The sequence below is a fragment of the Nilaparvata lugens genome, chromosome 3 (genome assembly GCF_014356525.2).
Source record: "Nilaparvata lugens isolate BPH chromosome 3, ASM1435652v1, whole genome shotgun sequence".
NCBI classification, from domain to species: Eukaryota; Metazoa; Arthropoda; class Insecta; order Hemiptera; family Delphacidae; genus Nilaparvata; species Nilaparvata lugens.
This window is the reverse complement of record NC_052506.1, coordinates 22,960,035-22,975,740: the sequence shown is the minus strand read 5'-3', so window position 1 is coordinate 22,975,740 and position 15,706 is coordinate 22,960,035. Positions and strand designations below refer to the sequence as shown.

Below are 15,706 nucleotides of genomic sequence, written 5' to 3'. Positions count from 1 at the left end.
ATTTTAAAATAAAGGATAAGCGAGCGTCAAATTTGTTCACTGTTTTATACTCATAAAAAAGCTAACAAATCGATTGAAACCAGAAATTAATGTGAAATCTACTAGGCCAACAGTCTTCAGTTACACCCTTAGACCATGAATTACTTTATTATTGTACCAGAGGAACTGTTATCAGCACATTAAGAAGCATTTAAAAAAGCATAGGCTAACCAAAAATTATAGGAAGTTTACTAATTAAATATGTTACTGTACACTTTTTTACAATGTTTTATTTACCTAATGTCCAGTATTTACTTGAAAACAGCAAGTAAAAGTAATTACTTATTTTTTATTCACATCACCCAATGGGAGTATTTTTGAGAAAATACATAGAAATTGAAATTTATTACAAAATAAATAACAAGTCTTCAATAAATTTCCTACATAGTTACCCGAATTTTGAAAACTCTACTGAGAGATTGCCTAGTTATAATGCTGGTCAAACCAGAGAATCTGTATTCAGATAAGTCACAGCAATTCAAGAACAATGAAAGCTAGTTGATCATATCTATAAAAGTTCATATTTATTCAATTCTATGACAAATCACGATCTCTCAATGTAATGGTAAAATTTTAATAACTGATAAGTCAGTCTTTCAATTTTTTGGCATTTATAATATCCATTTCGAATAAGAAGATTCCTAATCCTAATTTGGCCAATTAATATTTAATAACAAAAATAAAAAATACACTATAAACAGCATTGAACAAGGTACAACATTAAATATTCATTTTCATGAGGTTAATGAGAGGAATAATGAGAGAATGTATTGAATGGACTTCAATCAAGCCAATACATTGATTTTTATATAAAATGGAAGGAGTTCAATCAAGTTAATTGATGGTTATATAATTTGTTTAGATCTGGTGGCACAAAAGCTTATCAATGATGATACAATTCCACAAGAACCAATCAGAGAAGGCTTCATTGGAAAAATGCTTCTCTGATTCAGGTTCTTGACTCTGGTAGTTGTAGCATTAAATCACGATTAAAATTGAACAGGCTTTTGTGCAACCGAGCCTTACAGATATGAGAAGAACAAAGGTGAGACCTTACCTTCGATTCCCTTGCTTGTATCCACATGGAGCATATTGTGTCGAATGCGATGAAAATATCGTCTTCAATCGCTTGTTTACAGAAATTAGAGTTTTCTGTTTCAGAGTTGTTTGTAGATGAGGTCGACCAGTATTCTAGAACGGCTTCACAAAATCTGCCAAGTGCTGGAAAATAAAACAACACATTTTACCCAGAACATAGTCAACAAGATTTGAAGTTTTCCAGGAATATTCAAACTCTCACTGTATTAAGGTGGAATCTAAACGAAATGATTGATTCATTGATCTAAAAATATAACTTCAAGCACAATTCATTGATATTTATCTATTTTGATTAAGGAAAGATAGAAATTCGAGTATAATACAAGTATTTATTCATTAGTCTAAGAAAAATACGAGTAAGTACTTGATTTCTTTCTTCGTAATTATTTTTGTACAAATTACAATGTACAAAAATGTGAATAATACTTATAATGAATGTTATCTTATGAATGAATTAAACCCAAAACCTATACTAGTCACTTCCGACTTAGTGGAGGCTATATTGAGGATAGAAAAGTACTAACAATTTATAAAACAATTCATGAGATGTAAATCGCTTCCCGGAGGTTCGGAACCCACCTAAAACTGTAGGTCCATTCATCTCTCATTATCTTCCGCCTCATTACCCACGCACAGGCTTAGAGCTCATGTGGGCATCAACCTCAGGAAAATAACTGAGAAAGTAACTTGACTTAGAGACAAGCCTAAAACTCTCTGATTCCCTTCAATCAGTATTTGACAAGAATTTATAATACTTTGGCAAATATTACAATAAGACTTACCAAATGCAAAAACTTGACGAATACTTTCGTAGCGAATATTAGGGAATAGTGGAATCATAACACTCAGCAATCCTTTGATGTATGGTACGAATAGTTTCACATTTACAATGGCAATGTTGGCCAGAGTGTGAATCAATGCATAGTGTGGCACCACTTTGGGTTGAAATTTTTTAACTATGTTCTCCATCACCTGAAATAAATTGAAGATTTGACTTTTCAATTCTATCTCGTTAATGCCATAGAACAAAAATCACAAACAGAACACAATTCTAAAGAATTGACACATGAAAATATTATTGTAGGCTATGGGCAATAATACCAATCAAATAAATGGGTAGACAAAAATGGATTAACAAGATAGACAAGAATGATATTTGATATACAATACATAATAAAATATTTTTTTCAATTATGCTATCAAATTCATTCTGGAAAAAATGAACTTTTTTGACAATATCAAATCAAAATCAAAATCAATTTATTGCCATTCTTTTTTTACAAACAAGTAAAACAAAAACATTCTTATAATGTTATAACTAATTATAATCTAAACTAATTGATTGATTACATTAATATGATTGATAGGTAGTGAAAATTCAAATATATACAAAGTAATACGTCATTACTTAGAAGTAATTGTATCTATTTTACTAAAATTGTTAATTGTGATTGTTTTTACTAAAGAGTTTGAACCACTTCACTCTCATGTTTATTTTTTGAAAATAGCATTGGAATCACAAGACTTCTTTGTGCCCTTTTCATATCGGACACCTCGGCCGTATCGATAAAATCAATGTTTTACAATGTTCAAGTGTATTGAATGGAATTCCTCTACCTGCCTATTACATGGGAAACCATAGTTGGCTAGGTATTTTTCCTTCCCAAACTATGTCTTATCATTGATGATTAACTTCACATTATCTCCAAAATGAATATGCTAAAAGATTATGTTTCTTTTTTCAGGTACCATTTACAAACAAAATATTGAAGAGAATGTGCTCAAAGGAAATGCATATGAATTCTTTTTTGTTGACCAGGATGGAACAATTCTTTGGAACCTATAGTTAGAATAAGTTAGTTAGGTAAGATAAAATTCCACTCATTTTTTAAACTTTATATAGGCGATGTCATTTTATACAGTTTCCCATTTTTTAAAAAGGTTTATCCACTTCAATGTTTTATTATCGATTTGATGGTAGATATTCAAATAGTAAGATTTAACTATGGTACGTGACTAAAATAATAGAAAAACTGACTGAATTTTGAAATCATTAATAGCTTACAGGAAATCTTAATATTTCGAAACTACGTGAAACCACATGAGATCAAGATGGACAGTTGAGAAGAGTGCTTAAAAGCAATGTATTCACTTATCATTTTACAGGGAATAGAGTTATTCATAATATTTGGGATTCCTTCCATAAAGAAATAATTTATGTAACATTATCTAATAATATGATAACATTACATCAATAATTTGATGTTAAAATTGTTTTTAAAACACTCTTCTCAACTGTCCATCTTGATCTTGAGTGGATGATGACTTTATAAATGACCATACATTAGAACTATGAATAGATGACTTCAAAAATTCACCCAGCAAGTGCTGGTAGAAAACACCGAATAATAGCTTTTAATGACAGTCATTCCACCTTTTAAAATTTATGATTAAATTCATGGATGAAATACCCACATTGTTCTGAGAGAGATTTATGTATTTGCAGTTTGGTATTCATTTTCAAATCACTTAGTTCTACTTATAATGTTGTAGATAATCATCATATCAGATTAAGCAATTAATTTATTGATTATTTCCATTTGTTTCATTAAACTTGTTTCTCTAAATGTAGAACTAAAAATTACTTTATGCAGTACATTTTGGAAGAGTTAAGTAAACCAAACGGTCGAGAAGTAGGCCTACTGACCACAGAAATAAATAAATAATTGTTCATGGTATCCAAAAATATATTGTTCATCAACAAGTTCTTTTGACCTAGGGGCACACTGATTAATCCCAATTCCTGCATGGAGATTTATTTATTTAATCATTCAGAATTACACAACTAACAGATTGATGCTAATAATAATTCAACTGAATGTTGGTTTATTGGAATTTCTCATATAATATTACTTTGTCATTATTGGGGGTTCCTTCCCAAGAAATATAATTAAAAACTTATACAGACTACAATCAATTTCAGAATTCACTTTGCAAAGTTTTTTTTTATAATGAATAATAAATTATCTAACTTTTTGATTTCAGGCCTAGTGATGTACCAGCCAGAAGTAGAGGATGACAAAGAAAATCAACTATGAATAATATTCCATGGATATGATTCATGTATGATGTAGTAGCCTACAGAAGAAAGAGATGGACTAATCTAAGAAATATATTCATTTTTTCAGTACATCTTGATGTGTTTATTTCATGTTATTCATAATAATATCTTCTTTTTCTGATCGCTCCTGCTAACTGCTTCAATTCAGGTAGTTTTGAAGAAAACAGCAAGTGACACAAAATTAATAAAATATGTTTTAATTGTTTATACTTGAGAGATTTTTAAAACTATATTTAACCCAAAGCATCGAACTCTTATTAACAACTTTATTGGTTCTGTATGTCTTCTGCTTTTTTGGAACTAATAAAATTATTTAACATTGCTGACTGGCAAATGCTATAGGTAACACGTAGTTAAATAATGACTGAAAATATGATCATTTTAAAATAAAGGATAAGCGAGCGTCAAATTTGTTCACTGTTTTATACTCATAAAAAAGCTAACAAATCGATTGAAACCAGAAATTAATGTGAAATCTACTAGGCCAACAGTCTTCAGTTACACCCTTAGACCATGAATTACTTTATTATTGTACCAGAGGAACTGTTATCAGCACATTAAGAAGCATTTAAAAAAGCATAGGCTAACCAAAAATTATAGGAAGTTTACTAATTAAATATGTTACTGTACACTTTTTTACAATGTTTTATTTACCTAATGTCCAGTATTTACTTGAAAACAGCAAGTAAAAGTAATTACTTATTTTTATTCACATCACCCAATGGGAGTATTTTTGAGAAAATACATAGAAATTGAAATTTATTACAAAATAAATAACAAGTCTTCAATAAATTTCCTACATAGTTACCCGAATTTTGAAAACTCTACTGAGAGATTGTCTAGTTATAATGCTGGTCAAACCAGAGAATCTGTATTCAGATAAGTCACAGCAATTCAAGAACAATGAAAGCTAGTTGATCATATCTATAAAAGTTCATATTTATTCAATTCTATGACAAATCACGATCTCTCAATGTAATGGTAAATTTTAATAACTGATAAGTCAGTCTTTCAATTTTTTGGCATTCATAATATCAATTTCGAATAAGAAGATTCCTAATTCTAATGTGGCCAATTAATATTTAATAACAAAAATAAAAAATACACTATAAACAGCATTGAACAAGGTACAACATTAAATATTCATTTTCATGAGGTTAATGAGAGGAATAATGAGAGAATGTATTGAATGGACTTCAATCAAGCCAATACATTGATTTTTATATAAAATGGAAGGAGTTCAATCAAGTTAATTAATGGTTATATAATTTGTTTAGATCCGGTGGCACAAAAGCTTATCAATGATGATAAAATTCCACAAGAACCAATCAGAGAAGGCTTCATTGGAAAAATGCTTCTCTGATTCAGGTTCTTGACTTTGATAGTTGTAGCATTAAATCACGATTAAAATTGAACAGGCTTTTGTGCAACCGAGCCTTACAGATATGAGAAGAACAAAGGTGAGACCTTACCTTCGATTCCCTTGCTTGTATCCACATGGAGCATATTGTGTCGAATGCGATGAAAATATCGTCTTCAATCGCTTGTTTACAGAAATTAGAGTTTTCTGTTTCAGAGTTGTTTGTAGATGAGGTCGACCAGTATTCTAGAACGGCTTCACAAAATCTGCCAAGTGCTGGAAAATAAAACAACACATTTTACCCAGAACATAGTCAACAAGATTTGAAGTTTTCCAGGAATATTCAAACTCTCACTGTATTAAGGTGGAATCTAAACGAAATGATTGATTCATTGATCTAAAAATATAACTTCAAGCACAATTCATTGATATTTATCTATTTTGATTAAGGAAAGATAGAAATTCGAGTATAATACAAGTATTTATTCATTAGTCTAAGAAAAATACGAGTAAGTACTTGATTTCTTTCTTCGTAATTATTTTTGTACAAATTACAATGTACAAAAATGTGAATAATACTTATAATGAATGTTATCTTATGAATGAATTAAACCCAAAACCTATACTAGTCACTTCCGACTTAGTGGAGGCTATATTGAGGATAGAAAAGTACTAACAATTTATAAAACAATTCATGAGATGTAAAATCGCTTCCCGGAGGTTCGGAACCCACCTAAAACTGTAGGTCCATTCATCTCTCATTATCTTCCGCCTCATTACCCACGCACAGGCTTAGAGCTCATGTGGGCATCAACCTCAGGAAAATAACTGAGAAAGTAACTTGACTTAGAGACAAGCCTAAAACTCTCTGATTCCCTTCAATCAGTATTTGACAAGAATTTATAATACTTTGGCAAATATTACAATAAAGACTTACCAAATGCAAAAACTTGACGAATACTTTCGTAGCGAATATTAGGGAATAGTGGAATCATAACACTCAGCAATCCTTTGATGTATGGTACGAATAGTTTCACATTTACAATGGCAATGTTGGCCAGAGTGTGAATCAATGCATAGTGTGGCACCACTTTGGGTTGAAATTTTTTAACTATGTTCTCCATCACCTGAAATAAATTGAAGATTTGACTTTTCAATTCTATCTCGTTAATGCCATAGAACAAAAATCACAAACAGAACACAATTCTAAAGAATTGACACATGAAAATATTATTGTAGGCTATGGGCAATAATACCAATCAAATAAATGGGTAGACAAAAATGGATTAACAAGATAGACAAGAATGATATTTGATATACAATACATAATAAAATATTTTTTTCAATTATGCTATCAAATTCATTCTGGAAAAAATGAACTTTTTTGACAATATCAAATCAAAATCAAAATCAATTTATTGCCATTCTTTTTTTACAAACAAGTAAAACAAAACATTCTTATAATGTTATAACTAATTATAATCTAAACTAATTGATTGATTACATTAATATGATTGATAGGTAGTGAAAATTCAAATATATACAAAGTAATACGTCATTACTTAGAAGTAATTGTATCTATTTTACTAAAATTGTTAATTGTGATTGTTTTTACTAAAGAGTTTGAACCACTTCACTCTCATGTTTATTTTTTGAAAATAGCATTGGAATCACAAGACTTCTTTGTGTCCTTTTCATATCGGACACCTCGGCCGTATCGATAAAATCAATGTTTTACAATGTTCAAGTGTATTGAATGGAATTCCTCTACCTGCCTATTACATGGGAAACCATAGTTGGCTAGGTATTTTTCCTTCTTTCTTTCTTTTCAGCACACCCCGCCATGAATTTAATTTTGATTGTGAATTTTTTTGTTTTGATTTATTTTATGTATATTTGTTGTTTCAACAAATACAATATTGTATTGTGTTGATTGGAATAAAAATTGATTGATTGATTGAAATTTTCCTTCAATTATATTGAATTCATAAGAAGTTATAGATAGCTCAGTCACGAGAAAAACGTTGAATTTGCAGCGTATGAGGTGAGAAATTCGAAAGGGCAGAAATCGTACATGAGAGAGGGGAATAGAGTACTGAGCATGAGCTGTTTCTCTCGCAATTTGTTTTGAACTAGCTGCAGGGCAGCCCTCCTGACGTCTTTTTAACTAGCCGACCTTTTTCTCGTAACTAAACCATATTATAAATAATGAATAACGTACTTACCTAAAATAAAATAGATAATTGAATAGAAATTCACCTGATTTATATCTTTTTCGGCAACAGACACTAGAATATTGGAGGCTGGCAACTGAACGTCGGGAACGTACTCTTTCTGCTTGGTCATTGCGTCAATTCCGAACTCTATCAGCTGTTTTACGGTCACTTCATCCAGGTTCATGATGTTTTCGTGACATATCCTATCCATGGCTGTCAGCAGCACTATGAAATGAGTATTCGTGATCTGCAAAAACAATATTTCGATTGTTTATTCATTGACAAATATACATACTTTTTAGTGATGTTTTATGAAGTTCTTCATACTTCAATCGACTGATAAATTGCTTGAAAAAATTAAAATCTGCAGACATTAATTTATTGATAAACCCTTAGCTGACTCAAATCATATTATATTGGAATAATGACGGCAACTGTAAACTTTACAAAGCAACAAATTACATCCGATTTGTACCAACGCAAAATTTATCGGTTCTATAATTTTAACAAATGATAATTATAATAGCACATAAATAATTATGTGCAGAGAACACTTGTGGTATTTGCACCTGTATTTTGAAAACTAAAGTAAGATGAAAGCACATACAGAAATATGTATCTGCAGAAACATTATCTTTACAATAATCCCAAATGAGTCTGTATATGGAAAAATACAATAAATTAGCAGTTTACACACAGGAATCAAGAACTTTTTAAGTGGAAGCAATCAAAAGAAACATTAAATCCAGCCCCAATCGCGTGTTTTTCATGAATGAGGAGTAAGTTACTTGAGAAAATCAAGTGCGGATTCGAATTTGGAATCGAGCTTTTTCACCAATTATTATAGATGTTAAGCTCCACAAATATTGTTAATATTCTTTATTTTACATGCAATACAGTATCAATCATATCAATGCTGTTGACAGCTGTTGTTTTAGGAGTTAGTTTGAGTTTCTTTTCACGTTTTAAAATTTTTAATTATTATAATACAGTATTTTTCAGTTATTAGTGATGATTTAGTGAAGTATTCTTATTTAATTTGGTTTTCAACTTTCCTAAATTCTAAATTCCTAGTTTATAAATATTTTGGACTCAAAATTGGACAAAAATCGTGAAGTGTTAACATAACCTATTTTTGGATAATTTCTATCTAAATTTGGGAAAGGAACAGTTTTGGGCTTTAAGCCTGTTGTTCCTTTCGCAATCATTCATAGTTGAGAATGACATTGTAGCCAATGTATCAATGTATAAATAAATAAATAAATAAATAAATAAATAAATAAATAAATAAATGCTCACTTGTTGATCCGAATAATTAGTTATTTACGAGTATTTAATATTGTACATACAAAAAACAAAAACTTCAATACAAAAGTTGTGAGATACTTTTTTTAATTTGTAATTTGTATGTACCGTATTTCATTTTTTATTGTTCACAATTCATTAAAATTATTGAGAGCGGAATCATGAATTGTATTACCTTGACATTTTGTTGATAGTAAAGACACGCGCATCGCAAAACCTCCCCGGGATGTTTCTTGGAGAGACGACAGAGGGAGGAGATAATAGAGAGACGGACACCTTCGTCCTTGTCTCCAGCTGCCTCCAGTAACGCATTGATGCCAACTGACAAAAAAAACTAGAATTAGTGAATAATTACATTCAAAATGGAATAATATTGCTTGTAGTTGGTGTTTTCAATTCAATTCAATTTAATTCAGTTTATTTCCAAACTACATAATACACGAATAAGAAATACAATATACAACATATTTTGGAATCCCCCTACTAGACTATCCATCTGTGTGTAGGGGGGAGTTCCACTTTATACATAATAAGCTTAATCTGCTCATAGAAGTAAATAATAGAGAATACACTTATATTATGGATGTATTATTGATATTCTGATTATAAAATAGATAATATATTGTGCTAGTGATAATATATATTCAAGAATGAGTATGTAGGAATATGTATGTAGGAATAAGTATACTTAATACCTTAATTGATTAAAAGAATAAATAAAGAAGAAAAAACAATATTTTTTTGAAGACCGCAGTGGCAGGGATTCCAGAAATTCTCAGAAGAGAGAATGAAAAAAAAATCATAAACCAGAAAGGCAAAACAGTCAAATCGGTTATATCAATGATAAAATAAATACCAATCAATTGTCTGGAAACCTTGAAGTCGTGTTGGTCACCAAGCATAACGAGATTGGAGTAGTTCTTCTGAAGCTTCCCAACCAATCTGGTACAGCCACCTGTCCACCCTCTTCCTAAATACTACCAAACTAAATGCCTCTGCTTCCCTAATCACCCCTGGCACATTTCTGTACAAGATATGGGCCAGGTATGAAGGATTTGTCAATTCAGAGCCGTGAGTCAGCTGAGGTATCTCAAAGCTGTAATTGGATCTGTGGCGAGTTGAGTAGCTATCGTTAACTGTTTCTCCCAGAAGTTCAGTTTTGTATTTTTTGATGTGGATCAACAAGGATTTAATAAAAATTTGTCTAACATTCAGTACGGGAAATTCGATAAACAACTGTATTGTTGGGTATCTAAAGTCTCTCTTTAAAATTGTTTTTATAATTGATCTTTGGGTGACTACGAGAGGCTCAATGACTGAGGAGGAAGCCCCTCCCCAAGCTAGAATTCCATATAGTATTATAGATTGGACATAGGCAAAGTAAACTACTTTGCACTGATCCACACTCAGAACATTACTAAGCTCTGAAAATGCGTGAAGCAGCTTTCTGAGCCTATTCTTAGCACACTGGACATGTTGTACCCAACTCATCTTGGAATCCAAGACAACGCCCAGGTATTTGTAATGATCAACGCGCTCAATCAAACTACAATTACATCCAGCAGACCTGGGATTATTACAAGAATGCATCGTTAGTATTAGAGAGCCTGGATCAGCTTGATTTCTTGTAACTATTGGCATAAACTTCGTTTTTTCCACATTTACTGTAAGGCTATTGTGATCAAACCAGTTCTTTATTTTTGGCAAATCAAATGGAGCACTCATGTAGGCCTCCTCCCAAGTGCTCCCAGTAGACACTAGTGCTATGTCATCAGCAAACAGATACAACTCACCTTCAACTACTAATTTTGACAGATTGTTGATATAGATTAGGAATAGCAGTGGCCCAAGGGTGCTTCCCTGGACTACCCCATACTCAACATTCTCTTTATCACTATTTTCACCATTTATGCAAACTGATTGCTGTCGATTGTTCATCTCATTATAATAACTTCGAAATGGGGAGTATGCGAGGTGTGGCTATTAAATAACGGGACTGACGCTGCAGTGTGCATGCGTCAACTATCATTGACCAACAGCTATTTAGTTTGAGTCTTCCTGTTCAGAATGCAGTTAGTCTCGTATCTGTAAACAGCTTCGTTGAGTCATAACCTTCATTTATGTTAGTTTTGTTATTTTGTTTTGCCGGTAAAACGATTAGCATGAAAATGTAAAGCAATGATGATTGTTTTTTTACTATATTCATGGGATTGTGTACCTTCACTGGGCTCCTGAAGGTCAAACAATTAATCAACATTACTACCTTGAGGTACTTGATAAACTACGTGAAAGAGTAAGAAAAAACGACCCGAGATGTGCAAGGGCGAATCATGGATTTTGCACCAAGACAATGCGCCAGCTCATTTTGCGTTATCTGATAAGCGGCTCCTGACCAAGTACAGCATCCCAGTGTAAGAACATCCACCTTATTCATCAGACCTAGCATCATGTAACTTTTATCTATTCTCTAAGGTGAAATCTGCATTGAAAGTTTTGGGTCCGTAGAAGCTGTTCAAGAGAAAGCGGCAAGAGTCCTGAAACAGTTCACAGAAGATAACTTCTAGCAATGTTTCCAACAATGGAAAATTCGCATGGAGCATTGCAGGGATAGGGAAGGGGTGTATATTGAAGGTGATAATAAGTAATTATGTATAAAATGAAAATACAATATTTTAAAATATCAATCCCGTTATTTTATAGCCACACCTCATATATCAGATAAATTGGTATATATAAGATGATAATACAACAGATGGAAATTACTGAGAAATTGAATTTATTCAAAAGCTGATAATTAATAATTATTATTAAACGAAAATCCCAATTAAATGCTGTAAATCACCCCGAAGACTTCTGCTACTGCAAATATTTTACAACAGCGTAAACAGCCAAATGGAAATTCGATGAGCGCTGCTATTCAAAAATCATTTGCCAGCCCGGGAATCAAACCCGGTAACACAGGTTAGTCAGGATAGTCAGGAATGCTTACCCTTACACTAAACTGACAATCTCTGGATAGCAGCGCTCATTTTATACAAAGCCATATCGGCCAACCAATCTGGGCTAACAGATGGAACAGATTTACATCATTTAATTTGGATTTTTGTTTAATAATAATTATAGATAAAACAACATTGAGTTCGGTACATTGAGATACGTAATAGATATTGAAAAAGTAACCACAATAGATGTGAGACAGTTGAACCACAAAACCACAGACGAGAAGCTTGTTTAGCAAACTTCCAAAAGTCGGTAAATAAATTTCCTGGCTCACAAACACTATAGTGTGATTCACGCTATAAATTCAGTGGGAATGATAGTTTGGCATTGTTACCGGATTTATTTTTTCATTGCCTTCTATCATAAAATAACCATTTCAGTATCGTTACTCCATGCTAATCTACAGACAGCAGTGATTCAAGTTAACCCGGTATAACATTAATAGTTGATTCTTGTTAATAATGATCTATCAAATCTCAAATATATTGCATTTACGTCAATATCACCATTTATAATATTTAAATATAAATATTATATCATATTAAAGATGCGGTAAATATCCATATCAAATGGAAATGACTCAATATTGACAGAGCCAGAAATTTATTCAAAAAATTAAAGATAAGACCGGTTGTCACACCATTATCGAACTCCAGTAAAGTCAAGTTTATATAGTATCTCGAATTGTTTCAACTAATTAGTGGTTTTTAAAATATGAAGTCGTTTCCATTCAAGAAGGCTACAAGTAAATTTATTTATCATGTTGCAACCTCATGGAATTGCATAGCTACAGACATTTACAAATGAATTGTAATTTGTGTGCTGAATCATTAATAAAAATTTATTTTAATTAGTGATAGATTAATACTACCCAATATGAAATACTACTAAAAGCTTTACTTGACATTAAATTTCTCTTTACACTAGTTTATTTTTTATATTTAAAGAATAATGATTCATTCGATAGGTATATTCTATTATTATTTTGGCAAAGTAAAACTGATTTGATTTTGATCTTGTTCACTAAGGACAATTTTGACATGTTGTATCTGGGAATTTAGTTATATGTTGTATCAGAGAATTTCGAGTATTTTAGGAAAACAATTATTTTAGCCACTGGCAAAAAAGTTGATTAATTAAGAATGACTAATTGTGAACGTAAATGAGTGATTCAGAGTACAGGCTGACAAGTTTGAAGTAAGACGATTAACCACATAAAAGCCTTCAGTCTATATAAGAAAGTTATGGGATAGTTTTTCATCATTATTACAACTCTGCTGCATAATGCAACGCAAGATGTCTAGAATCTGGTAGTGTAACCTAGTAATAATATCGCCTGTTTGAACGAGAAAAGAGTAAGCACTATGTATTTGACAATGAGACTTGCAAAAAAGAGAAATTAATCCAAGGTCGATAGAGAATAATCATATTCATTTAGGCTGTTGACAATGTTAAGCAAATATGTATCGGGGCTATTTGAATAAATCATTCAACGTACGATCAACATTGAATATTGTGCTGCAATCAGGCTTATATATGTGTATATATACACATTTAATAGTAAAGATAAGCCAAGGAATGAATAACTTGACTAAACGTTAGTCTGTGATTGTACAGTAGTTGAAAATATTTAACCTACATTCAGAGAAATGAAAAGTTAACCAGAGTAGATAAGTTAAAAAAATGCAATAACTTGTGTAGGAATATTTATTGTGGCTCATTAACGGTTTACCCGAGAAAATGGAACTAATTAGTTGGAAGACTGGTCAAAAACTGAAATTATCAAAATTGATAAGATAGCCTAGCCACACTATATTTCAAGTGTGTCACATAGTGTAACTGCTTGAGTTTAACCATTTTAAATCTGTAAACAATATTAATCCAACCAAATGGTCATTTTTCAGGAAACAGCCCCGAAAGAATTTTTCTCGTCTGTTCTGTAGGTATTTTGGGGCGCTGAATTCGAACCTGAAATTTGCTGACACAACAGAGGGCGGCTTCACCCCTGAAACCCCGGATAATCTCCAAATTTTAGGATTTTTATTTCCAAAACCTAAGGTTTTTTTTAAAAAAAAAAGCATTCTTTACAAAATTAAATTCCCAATAAATTGACTGGTCGCGCAGCATTCTACAATTACTGGTTTTGGGGCTACAGGTTTTTTAAAATAGGTGTAGATTTCAAGTTTTTTTTTATTCTGGAAACTTACTAATTCCACTCTTTATAACTAATATAACATTCATCTATTTAATAATAATAATAAATTTGACTTTATTTCTGCGTGAAAAAAAAACAAAAAAAAATGCAAAACATGTGAAAATTAAGAGTAATAGAAAACTAAGCACTTAGTATTATCATTCTGCTCCACTATAGAAATACAATGAGAAAAAAAACAAAACAAAGAAGCAAAAAGAAAAAACAATACAGCTAATGGCTTACTCTACTAGAGCTACACTGCGAACGAAAAATACATCAAAAAGACTACTCTACTAGAGATACAATAAAATAACAGTGGACAGCAACTCAAGATAGAGATTCACAAGTTACAAAGATTATAATACATATACAACATGCAGAAATAAGTCATTACTGTATGCAAATGACCTTAAGAGAAAGGTCACGTCCGCATACAGGAGCACCGGACAAAACAAGCGTTGAATTAAACTGTTAGTTCTATGAAAAATAGAAACTAAATACATATACATATATATATATATATATATATATATTATATATATATATATATATATATATATATATATATATACCTACACATATATATGTCTCCATAGTAATAGTTTAGATAGATTTACATGGAAATCATTAGATATAATTATCGTATGAGCGTGATATTATTTACATCATTATTGTAATAGTCCATGTGTATATTATATAATTTTGTTCTGCAAGAGGACAGTGTTCTGTACATACAATGTGCATAAAAGTTAGATACATTAGGCAGTGACAGAGTACATGGCTTCCAATCCTTCTGTGCTAATTGAAAGAAGCCATTTTTTCAGATGCAATTTCATTTTTATTATTTTATTGTGGCAGTTGAAAAGGGTTTTCATTGAGGAAGGTAACTGATTGAAAAATTTTGGTGCTAGAAAAAGAAAGGATTTTTTAAAATAAAGTGCTGTTTGGCCTGACACCCCGGACAAACAACCCATCAGCCTGCCTGCCTCGTACGATAAGGGCCAGTAACTGAATCACAATAGTCAATAGTTACGCCATCATTCCCGCTCACTAAATAGAAAATTGACAAGACTTTATGCACATACAAATGTCTTATGGGGAGGATACCAAGTCTACAGAAAAGGGGGGAATGTATGATCGTGGCGACCCACTCCTGCTACAATCCTTATGAGTGATTTTTGGAGTTTGATTATAGGACTCATAATTGAATAGTAGGTGCCACCCCAACAGCTCAAACCATAATTAATTCTAGAGTGAGCAAAATGAATGACTAAATGCAAGTTAATAATTCATTTTTGAACTATTTTTGAAGACACTACAGTCAACACCTCAGTGTTCAAATTTGGTTTGAAAACTCGAAAGCGCTCCACACG

At 31.6% G+C, this 15,706-nt stretch overlaps 1 protein-coding gene across 2 annotated transcripts in view; it reads right to left on the bottom strand.

Moving 5' to 3' along the window:
• The window catches only part of LOC111047619 (maestro heat-like repeat-containing protein family member 1), a 68,570-nt gene that overhangs the window by 51,021 nt on the left and 1,843 nt on the right, over positions 1–15,706 (bottom strand). Inside the window, exons 2-5 of one of the 2 annotated variants that reach the window (XM_039423320.1) lie at positions 9,315–9,460; positions 7,878–8,081; positions 6,556–6,745; positions 5,731–5,894 (exon numbers count right to left, since the gene is read on the bottom strand). In XM_039423320.1, coding sequence (XP_039279254.1) covers positions 5,731–5,894; positions 6,556–6,745; positions 7,878–8,081; positions 9,315–9,460 — 704 coding nt within the window. Of the gene's footprint in view, positions 1–1,096; positions 1,261–1,919; positions 2,133–5,730; positions 5,895–6,555; positions 6,746–7,877; positions 8,082–9,314; positions 9,461–15,706 lie in introns of those variants that run through there. The other variant, XM_039423321.1, reaches the window with a different exon arrangement.